Raw genomic sequence first — 14913 nt, forward strand, 5'->3', positions numbered from 1 at the left:
CATATAATGCTGCTATGCTATTTGTTGCAAATATCTGCTATTGCACCAGGTAACAGTAAAACTAGTTTCCTGCAGACATACCAAGGACAGGCAATGGACAAATTAAGACAGGTAAGAATTAAAAACAACAGCTCTTAATTTCTAAGGAGAACAAAAGAAAACTACCTCTTGATCCCAGAACAGACTATGTCAAAGAGTAGGAACCCTATCCTGAAATACTGATAAAACAGGAACTGAAAGCCCAGTTATATCACTCTAAATATCTGAGCTTTGACTGGACCAGAAGATGTACCAGGACCTATGTGCACATTCAATAGCATAATCTATTAGAATAGTTATGTTGTTTTGAAATGAAATCACCATTGTGAATAGTATCAAATAAGACATTTACATTCAATTAAATCAGCTACGCAAAAGAAAGCTTGTAAACAATTTGCTAAATTTAGTTGGAATTCTCAAAACTACTCAAGAAAGTTTGATGCCTATATTCGAGAGAAATCAGATAACGAACTGCCTTACACTCTCCAAAAAAAAAAAAAAATTACATTCTTATTCTGCAAGCACTTTGAACCTGGGTGCTTTAACTGTACCTATGTACATACACTACCACACAAGCTGATCTTCCTCCCCCCCCAAATGAGACATCATTTATACTTTAAAACTAAGCTGTTCACCAGCAATGCAGTTCTCTGAACTGGTTTATACCTGCCACAGATGGAACAACTCCTTTGAGTTTCTCCAAAGTCTGCCATGGAAACTCCAAGGAGTGGAGAACTGTGGACAAGATTCCAAACACAGGCAAAATTAACTGTTTATTTTGTTTAATGTAATCAATATTTGCAATATTCAAGCATTTTACAGCTCTACGCTACCTTTGCAAAATCTGTCTGATGCATTTCTTGGAAGAATTGAGGAATCAAAGAATCACAGAATGTTAACAGACCTTAAAGATCCTGTAGTCTCGACCCGCTCGCCATGGGCAGGGACACCTCCCACTAGACCAGGTTGCTCAAGGCCTTATCCAACCTGGCTTTGAACACCTCCAGGGATGGGGCAACCACAATCTCCCTGTGCAATCTGGTCCATTGTCTCACCACCCTCACAGTAAAAAATTTCTTCCTAATATCTAATCTAAATTTGCCCTATTTCAATTTGTACCATTACTCCTTGTCCTATCACTACAGTTCCTGACAAAGAGTCCCTCTCTGGCTTCCCTTCAGATACTGGAAGGCTGCTATTAGGTCTTCATGCAACCTTCTCTTCAAGCTGAACAGCCCTGACTTTCTCAGCCTGTCTTCGTAGGGGGGAAGCTCCAGTCCTCTTGTCAACTTTGTGGCTCTCCTCTGGACTTGCTCAAACAATTCCATATCCTTCCTAGGTTCGGGACTAGAACACAGTACTCAGGCTGGAGTCTCACGTGAGAAGAGTAGAGGGGTAAGAATCATCTCCTTTGACCTGCTGGCCATGTTCCTTTTGATGCAGTCCAGGATTCCATTGGCTTTCTGGGCTGTGAGGGCACACCGCTGGCTCATGTTCAGTTTTTCATCACCCGTCACCCCAAGTCCTTCTCTGCAGGGCTGCTCTCAACTCTCTGCCCAACCTGTAGATGTGCTTGGGGTTGCCACAACCCAGGTGTAGTAGGACCTTGCACTTTGCTCTGTTGAACTTCATGAGCTTTTGATCAGCCCACCTCTCAAGCCTATCAAGGTCCCTCTGGATGGCATCCCTTCCCTCCAGTGTGTCAACTGCACCACACATCTTGGTGTTGTCGGCAAATTTACTGAGGGAGCACCCGATCCCACTGTCGATGTCACTGACAAGGATGTTGAGCAGTACTGGCCCCAACAGTGACCCCTGTGGGACACCACTCGTCACTGGTTTCCACGTGGACAATGAGCCATTGACCACAACTATTTGCATGCAGCCATCCAGCCAGTTCTTTATCCACTGAGTGGTCCATCCATCAAATCTATGTCTCTCCAATTTGGAGATAAGGATGTTGTGCAGGACAATGTCAAACACTTTGCATAAGTCCTGGTAGATGATGTCAGTTGTTTTGCCCCTATCCACCAACGCTGTAGCCCTGTCATAGCTCACCAGATTTGTCAGGCATGATTTCCCTTTTATAAAACGATGTTGGCTGTTACCAATCACCTCTTTGTTTTCTATGTGCCTTAGCACAGTTCCAAGGAGAATCTGTTCCATGATCTTGCCTGAGACAGAGGTGAGATGGACTGGTCCGTAGTTCCCCAGGTCTTCTGCTTTCTCCTTTTTCCAGTCATCAGGGACTCTACCTGACTGCCCTGATTTTCCAAAAATTACTAATGGCTTAGCAAGTTCATCTGCCAGCTCCCTCAGGACCTGTGGATTAATCTCATCAGGTCCCGTGGAACCCATTCAGGTTCCTTAGATGGCCTTGAACGCGATCCACTCCTACAGTGGGTCTTCATTCTCCTCGTCCCTGCATCTGCCTTTCATGACTTGGATAGTGCGGCAGGAGCACTTGCCATGAAGACTGAGGCATAGAAGTCATTGACAACCTCAGCCTTCTCCATACTCAGGGTAGTCAGCTCTCCCATCTGTGGAGGAGCAAGGATCAGAATGGGAACGGTTTCAGGAATGGAAAAAGATATAGTGATTGAAAGGACTTTATTATACGGACGTTGCAGTTCTTATGTGTTTACAAATATGTACATTGTATGATTTTCCCTACAGTTGTAACTGCCCGGGCATGTCCAGACATGCCTCGTTGTGCCTGCTTCCCTGCTTCCCCCTCTGATTGGCTGAGAAAGCCGCAGAGAGGAGAGAGCTACCATTCGTCTTTTCCTTCCCCGGTTCCTCTCCAGTTCTTCCCTCTTCACCTGAGTCCCTATCCCTATTCATTTCCCTGGTTGTCTGTCTCATGCTCCACCCCATTTTCTGGTGCATTCCATACCAGAGCTCATAAAACCCTTGTGCACCCCCATTACAGTAGCATTGCATTGGAACTTCAAACCTCGTCGGACTCCTTTGTGCAGTGCTGCGATCCTTCTCCCCTCCCCCACGGATCGTAGCACCCGTCTCCTTCCAGAGAGGGTCCACATTATCCCTAGCCTTTCTTTCACTTGAAATATATCTATAGAAGTCCTTCCTGTTATCCGTAATATCCTTGGCCAGACACAATTCTAATTGGGCCTCGGCTTCCCTAAACTTGCCCCTAGCTTCCTGTACAATTTCCCTGTATTCCTCCCAGGTCACCTGCCCTCGTTTCCACTTCCTGAAAGCTTATTTTTTCACTCTGAGTTTGCTCAGCAGCTCCTTATCCATCTATGGAGGCTTCATGGCATTTTTGCCCAATTTCCTCCTTGTTGGGATGCATTGCTTCTGAGCCAAATATATGAACACATAAAATATCATTCCTAGTATATAGATTTGATACAACTTTCATGTCTTACCAGTGAACATGTAATCCTGAAGATGCATGTGTAATACGATACTAAGTGACTGCCTGTATTTATAGCAGACTTCCATAACTAGTGAAACAGTTAACAAAGTAGTTCTAAAGATACTTTTCATAATCATGTTTTAGGATTTAGGAGTCCCTTAAGGAATCTTTCTCTAGATAATAGGATTATGTAAAATTATCAGTAGGTGGGCAAGGGTTAATTAAGAATAAAAGGCAGTCTTAAACAAATGTTTCAGCTTTTCCTGTTAAGAAAACAACACATATCATGGAATAGTTAAGAAAAGTAATATAAGGGGTGTTTTAAGCAAGTCCAAGGCAGAAGGGACAAACATTAGGACAGTGAGGTAATTTGTACATTAAGTTTCTAATGTCAAATATATAAACTTACTCTCCCCAGAGCTGCTTGTTGTCAAAATGAAAAATTTAAAAGTAAGGTCAATATGAATTCTCATCAATGACTCAACAACTCATATACTTTTCCTCTCCTCAGTGTAATAATAACTACTAATATTTTAATCAAAGAATTCCTCAAATTAAAATGTGGTCTCAGAAAGACAAAAGCATGAAATCAGCCTTCTTTCAATGAAGGCCATTCTGTCTATAATTGATATATTCAAGGCACTATTTCAGACCCCTCTGAAATGTGATTTTTAAACATACCACACTAAAAATGACTTAATGCCATTTCCTTTCCTTCTAAAAGGCTTTCAGTAAAATCAGCTAAAAGAAATGTAGAGGGTAAAAAACCCCACCAGAATAACAGCAAAGCTGGACCAGTAAAAAAGGTAGGTATCAAATGCTTCAGCTTCTAAAGAAGTTCAATTTGTATGTGAAAGTGAAGGCCAGATATCTAAATAAAATTCAAGTAGGAATAAACGACAGAATTTCATGAAGACCAAGAATTTCGCACCTGAAATTATAAAAACAAATGATAGTGCTAGCTCACTTTTTCATTGTTCCAACGTTCCTCTTTCGCAATCCTTTGTCTGCATTCCTTTTGCAAGTCTTCTAGCTGTGCCTGTAACTCATGAACTTTCGCTGTCATCTCTTCTTCACGCGACTTCAAAATATAGGGGAAAAAAACTTACTTATACAATTACTCAACTTATCAATGAAAACCTTAAGTACAGTGGACATAAATCAATCAACAGAAGTTATGCTATACAAAGAATATGCTTGAAATCTGGTATAAAAGCTATATACACAAGAGGACTACAGAATAGAACGAGAAACAAACAGGGGTGCTCAACAATAAAGATTACATAGTTAAGATTACAGTTAGTTTTTTTAAAAATTACAAAAAAATCCTATTTCTCTTGGGCACTAAAACAGTATTTGAGTATAATCCAGTGTGTGAAGGTCATAACCTTCACGGAGGGGTCAGATGATGATAGGTAGTTAATTCCTATACTGTGGAAATGACAAGGACTTAAATCCTTTCCTCAATCACTCTCACAAAGACGGTACTAAAGCAGTTTTAAGCACATTTTCAGAAACAATGACCAATGATTTCCTCATTCACAAGGGTCTGAAAGGCCCTAATGCAGTGTGGGGGAAAGAAGCAAGAATGGTAGGAAGGAAATGAACTTTTCTTGTAAAGGACAAAAGTATAATGACCTAAATCCTAGCAAATTAATGTACCCATATGATACTCTGCAAAAACAAGTACTTTTTAAAACTGTGTCCCCTCTGGCCTTTCTGTGAGATCACATGTTAGGGACATCATAAAACAGCACTCCAATTCCAAGTGTATGTCTCTACTGCCAAATGAAACTAAAACTCTAGTTTCACTCATGCTAATCACACAGGGCAGTCAGCTGACTGCTCTGCTACTCAGTAGTACTTCCAATAAAATTAGTACAATTAATCAAATGAAAACAAGCAAAGAACAGCTGATGGAACTTTTGTTCTGTTAAAAAATCTCAGAAGTACGAATTATAAGGATACAGTATATTCACTAGAAAAGCAAGTGTACAACTAGAAAACTGATCCAGGTTAGATTTAGGGTATGTCATTACTAAAAAAATAATTATTTCCCTGCAAAGCCAATTTTTAATGTTCTTTGGACCTGATATAAGAATGAAACACCCTCCCCCTGCAGCCCCTCAGCCCAAAAAGCATCATCAAAAAGAAAAAAAGCAAATCTGCCCTAGTGAATGAGAAGTAGTATCTGAGCAATTCGTAAAAATTGCTGTAAAGCCTAAAAGTTTTAAGAATATCCATCTTCAAGAAAAATCTTGTTCAAACATCATGACCTCCAAACAGTGTTAGCTTCTTTTCATTAACAAGATTTTTCTATGCCCTCAGAAGTGTATCAACAATTATCGTTTCTAAGATTGGGGTGTTTTATAGTTTTTATACTCCTTTAGTTAAAAATCCTCAATACCTGGCATATTCAGTGATGGTGGTGGTTGTTGTTTTGGCTTTTGGGGATTTTTTGATGTTTTTGTCCATCAAGAATCTAAAATTGTACTTCTACGCTACTGTTTAATTAAATAAATCACAACTGTATGCACATCATTCTTAGTTATTAAAGGCAGTTAAAAGGCTGAAAAGAAATTCAACCCAAAATTATGAATGACACTTGCGTAAAAGGGACAATTTAATTTGTAATTTGAAATAATTAGAGAAGTGCGGTTCCAACATGCTCTTGATCTGTATTTACAGCAATAACTTATTGTTCTATACAGCACCTGGCATACTCTGAAAATAAACTGCATGTCATTGGGATTTAATTACAGTTATAGACTAAGACTTCGATAAAGTTATGCTTTCCCAAATCTTAACCCCAAAGCCTATCCTGTACTCATATGGAAGGCATTACGACAAATTAAAGGACATATACCTGAAGTTAGGTAATTTATTTTTAGCTCATAGATAGGCTTAAAACGGGCTAGCTGGAACACAACATTCATTTTTTCTTTAATTGTATACCCTAGCTGAAAAAAAATACTTAGGCCCCAAATTACAGGCTATGCTGATTTACAAATCCTTTAATTAGGGAGACTTCTATGAAAACTTATGTGATAAAAGTTTTCATGAAAGATAAGAAAATACAACATAAAGCAAAAGTGGAGCACTTCACAAGTAAATCATGTGAAGTTTAACAAACTGAATGATTCCTGCTTGTCTTTAAGGATACATACTTGAATCAAGTTAGACTAATTTTTAGCATCATCAACCATGTTTAAAATGCAACAGAGAGCTACAAAGTTATATGAACAAGATTAATTTTTGCAATTGGCTTTATTTTTGCTTCATCTTCTTACCATTTGTGACAGAGACAATCCTCTCTGCATAAATGTCATGATGCGAAATTTTTCAAACCTGTCATGAGCTAAGTCAAGTATAAGTGGGGTAATAACTGGTAATTCTAGGCTAAATCTGCTGATGCATATGCTCCTATTTCTACCAGAGATCTCAATGAACATGACATACCTTCAATTTAACGTAAGTATTTCTGAATTTTTGAGATGCCTGCAACACTTCTTCAGGAAAAAAAGGTGAAAAAAATAACAGAAACAAAACACACATATACCTATAAAAGAAACATGTAGTCTGAAATTTAAAATATCAAACTACAGTTTATTGCAGTTCCAGGCAACCGCCATTGCCATCATCAATGAGATGCAAAAAATGACAGTGTTCATGTCCTCCAATTACACAGAAGTCAAATCAGCCTAAACATTCAAGATCACACAATGACTACAGCATGAGTGTTTCTGACCTACGTATGGACTGCAAGTATCAGAAAACAGAGGAATTACACCTGCACAACTTCAAATCACATACCTATTTGGGGATATAAATTGAGGACCTGAATGGCAACACACTGCACACTGAGGTAAGAGAAATCTAAATCCTCCAGAAATGCAAAATTTAGACCTATGTTTCAAAAAAACTTGATTCTTTTATATCATGCAATTTTTCTAAGCTACGAAAGAAAAGAAAGGGACTCTAAAGTTAAAACCCTTCTAACTCCATTCAATCTGCTGGAAGTTGAAAAATCAAAGTGGAACACACCAACCTGCTTACATGTTGAAATTCTTAATATGGAATACTCAGTCATGTCCAGTTAAAAGAATTTTGGACTGGTAACTCAGCATAAACAAACAGATGTTCACTTACATTTACTGCTGTAGGCTCTATTAATGGGACATTCTCTTTTATTATATCATTTGTGCAAACAGGACTAAGATTAACAAAGCTAAAGCCTGCATGCCAATATGAAGTATAGTCTACCACTGAAAACCATTTAACCTTATGGTGCCATACATGCGGGACTGGGTCAATTAACTTGGCTAAAACAGCAGCCATCTTTGGTAAAGTATCCTTAGATGGAAATTGGCTGCTAACTTCTGGCCGAAATGCTACTAGGGCTAAACTATGTCTATCTGCAAATAGCATGCAAACAAACTGTTCAACACAAGTAAAAAAAGAAATCTTTACTAACGTAAGAACTATGCAAACAGACTGCACCCAGCATAGAACCGAACTTTACTTTAAGGGCTATGTTGCCAATCTTCAAACAGCATCAGTAAAAGGAGATAGAGAGTGAGACTGACCCATAAGCGCTGTATTTAAATCCTTACAAAAAAACAATACATCACTGCCACAACTCTAGTAAAGAGTCACTCACTTTCCTCATTCCAGTCTGGTACACAAATTGCTCAAGGACATAAGGACCTAATTGTATAGCTTTTATTCAACGATTAAGCTAGGGCTTAATTTCTGCTATGCCCACAAAACACAGAAACAAACATTTTAATTGCAAGCTAGGTCACCGGACATATCAAGTGTAATTCAGGCAGTAAGATCTTTACTAGAAAGAACTCTAGTTTTTCTGTCTAGCTGTGCAATCAAAAAAGACTTATTCTGAAATATATGTAGTCATACCACTTTTCAAAAAAATACCTCAAGGATTTCTTCATATTTTTTCACAGTTCTTTTTAGATCATCATCTTTTTCAACAATTTTTTTATGCAACTGAGTTGTCTCTATGTGATGATTTTCTATCAATTCATTTTCTACCTCCTGGGCTTTACCTATAAAACAAAAGTTGGGCAATATTAAAAAAAGCATTTTTTTTTAATTATGTCATGACAGTATTTAAAAAAAGCTTAAAGACAAGGGTGGAAATCAACTATAAGGAAAATTTGCCAGGAAAATTCATTTTTTCACACTGCCAATAACTATTATGTCACTTGATCCTAACATGTATGAAGTTTGTCGTCTGCAGTTTGGTACCTGGAGCAATTTCTTCTACCTGGAACTTTTCCCTAAAAGTTAAGATGACAACCAATATTTATCAACTAATTCTATCTCCTACTCTATCTAGGTAAGTGATTGAAATATCTGTAAATCTTCAGAAATTCTTCATCTGTAGAGGTACTTCTAGTAACAGTGAAGTCAAAACATACTTTTTGTTCACTTCTCTAATCTCCAATTTACACTACGCTTGCAAAAGATGGACAGAGAAGCTGAAATATGCTGTACTCTAGTTAATAACCACATGGTATTGCAATCAGACACAATAACCAGCTGCACCTGTTAGTGGTTACAGTGAATGAAATCTGCAAGAGGCAGCTAAAAAAATGCTATTCTGATTCTCATATGGATCTACGTTTCTCTAAAAGGCACCCTTCACTGCCATATATTCAACAATGGAGTGTTAAAGTGTGTACTACTGCAGACAATGTACTACTGCAATGAAAACTCCCCAGTGTACTTTCACCTGAAAAGTCTTACTCCCTTTTTTTTTCTTCTAAACATATGACAAAAAGACAGGCTATAATGGGTAACTCTTGCCATGACAGATGTAAACAGAGTGCTAGATCAAAGATCCATCCTGCAGGGTAAGGATGAACACCTACACATGCACTTTCCTAATTGTACTAAAATTAATATTTATATGTTATTTCCCAAGCAAGGGAAGTTCTTCTCCTGGGTTCTCCAGGCATTCATAAAACATATGTGTTTATCACAGTCCCAGGTAAAATTGCTTCCCCAAAACAACTGAAGATTCAGTTTTCTGACTATTTTATTGATTACAGTTATATTTGTATTTCACTTACTGATTGTCTCTTTTACTGCTGCTTCCAATTCTCTCTCTTTTTGAGCCAGCTGAGTATTGAACTCTCTCATTAACTGCTTTAAGGTAGAGCTGTGCTTTAACTCAATGTCTTCTTGTTCACATCTGTAAAAAAACGTCAAAAAAATACAGTGAGGAAATAAAATGTTTAACGAGTGTGCAAGAACAGTTTAGCAAGGTCAGAGATGTGGGAGTTTCTCCAAAACTACTTTAAAATGGGATGGTTTTGAATTATATGAATTCTGTGAGAATTTTGTTCCCCCCCCCTATTTATTTTACCTGGAAAGTGTAGGTGTTTCATTTAAAAACAACCCAGAATTGAACCCTTTCAAAAGATATGGAGTTGAAGATCTGGAAGCAAAGAATGTGCCATAAAAAGCAGAATTTTTAGGGAATTTGTTGCTTGAGAAACTATTAAGAGTGCTGAGCATTACACCACATTTTGCACAGTACATATGGACAGTTCTTGATAACATCTGATTTCCTTTTTGAGAAAAATAAAATTATATTTACTGCTTTGGCAATGCTGAAAATGACCATCACTGAAAGAGATCAGAAGCAGTATTACTCTGGCGAAAGTCAGACTTCTTTTCTTTCTGTTTATCTATTTTAGAAAAATGACAGAAAATTACCAGCCATTATTTCCTCATTAGAAACTGAGCTTTAGAAAAGTATTTTTGAGGTTTTAGTGGTTAAAGTACAGAAATGGTAACATAAACAGGAGCAAAGAGTATACCTGATTTTCTGCTCCATTTCTTCTAAGGACTCCTTCTTTACTATATCAAGCTCTTGCTGATGTTCTTTTCGCAAAGTACGTAAGTCTTTTTGAAGATTATTAACCTCTTTGTGTAGTTTCTGTTTCTCCCTTTCAGTCTCTTCCAGTTTAGTCTGTAAGTCCTTCTGCTGGTTCTGCGTATCACTTAGTAATTTCTGCAGCTCCAAAACAGATTTAGCCTTTTCTTCAGCATTTTCCTCAAAAGCTTTCAGACTATCATTTCTTTCATCCAACTGTTGCTGTAAACATTTTAGCTTTTCTTCATATCTTAAACTTTTATCTTCCATCTCAATCTTATGCACTTCATTTTTCTTCACTAGATTATTTTCTAACTCTTTTATCTTCTGTTCTAAAGACTGACTGACTGCCTCCTTTTCCTGCAATTTTTTCTGGAAATCTCCAATTATATTCTCCATATCAAGATGTTTTTGTTCTTTACCTTTCAATTCTTCCCTACTTTTTGCTAAATCACCACCACAACAAGCATGCTCATCTGCTAACAATAAGTATTTTTTGCTTTGCTCCTGAAGTTCCTTCCTGAGGCTTTCGGTCTTACTCTGCTCTTCCTGATGGCTCTTCTCAACATATTCTAGTTTTTTAAGGAGTTCTTTCTGTTTGTTTTGAAGTTCTAGATGAGAGTCATTACTCTCTCGTTGTTCTTTCTCATACTTCTGCAATAATTCATCTTTTTCAGTTAAGCCCTTCTGTAACACATGCATTTTCTCTTCGTATGTCTGTTGGATACTCTCAAGCATGTTATTTTTTTCTTGTTCTACAGCAGCTTTTACATTCTCTAGTTTTTCTAGCATTTCCTTCTCTAATTCTGTGGAATCTCTTGTTGACTTAATTTTTTCTTCTAAGGACTCGATTTTGGCTTCTCTCTCCTGCATTTTCTGTTTCAACTCTCTTAACTGATCCTCTCTATCTTGCTTAAATTTCTGTTCCTTTTCTTCCATCTGAGACATTAATTGCTTTCTAATAGAACCTATTTTTTGCTCTGCCTTCTTCTTCAAATCTGCCAGCTTAGAGCTGTTCTCTACATTCAGTCTTTCTTCTAATTCTTTCAGTTCTTCCTCTTTGCTTTTAAGCATCACTGACTTCATTTGATCAAATTCCCTCTCCTTTGCTTCAAAATCAGCTTTCAGTGACTCTATTTGCTTCTCAAGATTAAGCACTTTTTCTTCAGCCTTCTTAAACCTATTGTCTTTTTCAAAAGCCACGTTCTCTGCCTGCTGGAGTTGCCAAGCTATCTCTTTTTTCTCTGTGTCTTTTTGTTCATTACACTTTTTAAGTTCCTCCACCAAGGAATCATTTTCTGAAGTTTTCTGAGCAATGTGTTTTTCTAGTTCAGCAATTTTTGCTGCTTGTTTTTTTAATTTTGAGGTTAACTCACTTTCTTGTTTTTCCTTCCTGTTTTGCTTTTGTTCCAATTCACTTTTTAAACTACCGAGATTCTTGGTTTGTTTAGCCAGCTGCTCCTTCAGTTTATTTAGCTCTTCATCTTTTTTACTGGTTGCAGTATTGCTTAATTCAAGTTTGCTCTGCAAATCTTTAATAGTATCATCATTTTGTGTAAGCCTGGTTTGTGCTTTCATCTTCCACTCTGACAGCTGGGCCATGCAATCAAGGGCTGATGCTTTTTCTTGACTCAGCATCTCAACTCTGGATGATAACTCTTGTATCTGGTTTAACAACTGCAACTGATCCTCTTGATGTTGCTTGCTTAACAGAGACATGGCTGCTTCCTTCTCTGTTAAACTTACTGTGCTCTCAAGCCTAACATTAAGGTCATTAATTGTTTTGTTGAGAGCAGACACTTCAGATTGTTTCTCCTGGAGTTCCTCCCTCATTGATGTAACAGCATTGATATTTTCAGATAACTCTTTCCTCAGCTGTGTTATGCAAGTTTCTTTCTCTGATGCTGCTTGCTGCTGATGCCCACCCTCTTTCTGCAATTGTTCCTTTTCTGTTACAAGTCTTTCAATGTCAGCTCTCATGGACATAATTAAATTGTCCTTCTCTTGCAGCACCTGCATTGACTTTTGTAAAGAAGTAGTAGCAGCAGAATGATGCTCTGTTATTTCTCTAAGTTGAGCTTCTAGTTCAGTTATCTTACTTGTTTTGATTAATACTGCTTCTTTAACTTTTGCAGTTTGGCGCTCACAGTCTGCAATTTTGCATGTTACTATGCTAATTTTTTCATTACATTTTTCAATTAATTCATTGCCTTTTGTTTGCAATGAAGCTTCAACATTTTTCCAATAAGCATCTAACTGGGCTGCAAGTTCTCCTGACAACCTTTTAAATTCAGTTTCTTTTAGCTGAATCGCCTCTATTTTTTTCTCATAATTTTTATGATCTTTATACTGAGAAGATTGCACAGTTTGGAGTTGCTCTTCAAGAGTTTTCAGTCTATCAGCCAGCTCAGTAATTTTAGCTTTGTCCTTCTCTTCAACTGCTTTCTGTTTACTGAGTTGCTCCTGAAGTTTTGTCTGCTCTTCCAAGGACTGTTTAAGATCACCCTCCAATTTTCTCAACTGTGTTTTCAGGTCACTTTCTGTATCTGACAAACTGTTCACCCTAGCCACTGACTGCCTTAGCTGTTCTTGCAATTCCTTCAGGCACTCCTCCCTTTTCACTTCCTCTTCCTTCAGTCGGGTTATTTCTATTCTGGAGTCCTCCTTTTCAGCAGTGAAGATGGCAAGCTTCTGTTTCAGGTCTCCAACTTCCTGCTCTTTCTCTTGCAGTTCCATATCATGTTTTTCCTGGAGCTCTTCAACCTGCTGATTAAGTTTCTTTTCCCAACTTTGGATAATTTCTTCCAAATTCCTCTTATGATCCTCAGCAAGACTCTCTAGTTGCTCTTTCTGATTAGATTCAAGTTTTGACACAGCTTCATTCAACATTCCAGTTGAGCTGGCATGTGCCATTTCCAACATTTTAGCATTGAATTCACTCTCTTTCTGACTGAACTCCAACTGCTTGTTTTCAAGCTCATTTTTTAGTTTAGCTTCCTGCTCAGCAAGTTTCTTTTTGAAAGTTTCCTGCATATCTTTAGATTTCTGCTTCATTTTTTCCATTTTCTTTTCCTGACATTTCAGTTTACTTTCATACTCTCCTTGTAAAGCACTAATTTTCTCCTCTGTGGCTAACAGTTTCTGCTTAAGTTCTTCCACTTGGTTGTTCTGTAATTTCTTCATGTGCTCAATTTCATTTTCCTTCTCAGTTAGACTTCTCTTCATCTCATCAGCCTTTCTTTGTAGATCCTTCAGTTGAAATTCATACTGTTGTGTTAGAGAGGTTACTTTTTCGTTGCTTTGCTCCTCTAGCTTTGCAGACACTTGGACAAGTTCAGCTTCAGATCTTTCTGCAGATTCCTTTAGTTTCTGTTCATGTGCTTTTAATTCTTCCAAATGCCTTTCTTTCTCCTCCAGGGATTGCTTGAGCGTGTTGAGTTCCTCTTTGAGTACTTTCTCAACACTTTGAATAGACATTTCGTGCTCTCTTAACATTATTTCAATCACTTCATTGTGCCGTTTCCTCTCTTCTTCCAACTTTCCTTCCAATTCTTGCTTTGCTTCACACACTTTACTATTTAATTCTGAGAGCTCTTGTTCTAAATCATGACGTATTTTTAGTGCTTCTGATAGCTCAGAAGACAGTGCTTCTAGTTCTGTTTGTTTCACATCAAGTTTTTCTAATGTTTTTTCATTCATCTCTTCTATGTGTGCATAGAAAACTGTTTCCTTTTCTTTCAAAATAGTATCTATCTCTTGTTGTTGTTTCTCTCTTATTTTTTCTATTTCAGTTATTTGCTGTTGCTTTAAAATTTCAAGTTTTTCTGTCCAAAGACTTTCTTGCTGCTGTTTCACATTCTCCAATTCTTTATTGTGTTTTTCAACCATATCATTGATTTCCTTACTGTGCTGCTTTTTTTCAGACTCTATGAGAGTACTTAATTCCTCTGACTGCTTTCTGTCACCTTGCGAATACTTTGCAAGAGAGCTCTCCAGTTCAAGAATCCTCTGTTAAAGAACATAGTTTTAAAAGAATATGAATATTCAAAAGGTAACAATTTAATTAAATTTTTAAAAATCTTACCAGGCTGAGATTATTACAAGTCATTTATTTCATTATTTTACTGAATATCAACTATTTTTATAAGCCTTTCATTCATCTAGTTTGTTCTCACCTTTGCTTCTATGAAGCAGAGTTAGTTATTTAATAAAAAACTTTCTATTTCACTGCAGCGAAAATGAACTGTGAAAAGAATGTAACTAATTCAAATAAAATAAGTCATGTGATATTTATGAGAGATATGTTTGGATTTTCTTCTTAAGCTAAAGTACCAACAAATAAGATGAAAGATATTGGGAATCTATGGTAGCACTAAGGAGTTTCGTACCTATCTATCGAGTTATCTGAATTCCAGCTCATGTGGAAATGGTGCTGTAAAGTTGAAATGCTTCTATAAGCAAAACTTCCAAACTAACACTTGGGAGTGGTGGAATAATGTACAAACTTGCATTAGCAGATAATACAATCTTACCCATTACATAAAGCAGAAGATACTTGAAAAATTTAAGTAGAAATTTTTATTTC

The 14913-nt window shown here is 37.3% G+C and overlaps 1 protein-coding gene across 18 annotated transcripts in view; it reads right to left on the reverse strand.

Moving 5' to 3' along the window:
- The window catches only part of GOLGA4 (golgin A4), a 74040-nt gene that overhangs the window by 12018 nt on the left and 47109 nt on the right, over window positions 1–14913 (reverse strand). For 14 of the 18 annotated variants that reach the window (XM_064667665.1, XM_064667694.1, XM_064667724.1 and 11 more), the window contains 5 exons: window positions 10273–14336; window positions 9520–9641; window positions 8360–8490; window positions 4392–4505; window positions 706–774 (listed from right to left, as the gene is read on the reverse strand). In XM_064667665.1, the coding sequence (XP_064523735.1) occupies window positions 706–774; window positions 4392–4505; window positions 8360–8490; window positions 9520–9641; window positions 10273–14336 (4500 nt within the window). Of the gene's footprint in view, window positions 1–705; window positions 775–1455; window positions 2580–4391; window positions 4506–8359; window positions 8491–9519; window positions 9642–10272; window positions 14337–14913 lie in introns of all 18 variants that reach the window. The other 4 variants (XM_064667651.1, XM_064667643.1, XR_010433492.1 and 1 more) reach the window with 3 other exon arrangements.

Source organism: Pseudopipra pipra, chromosome 1, assembly GCF_036250125.1.
Source record: "Pseudopipra pipra isolate bDixPip1 chromosome 1, bDixPip1.hap1, whole genome shotgun sequence".
Classification (NCBI taxonomy): Eukaryota; Metazoa; Chordata; class Aves; order Passeriformes; family Pipridae; genus Pseudopipra; species Pseudopipra pipra.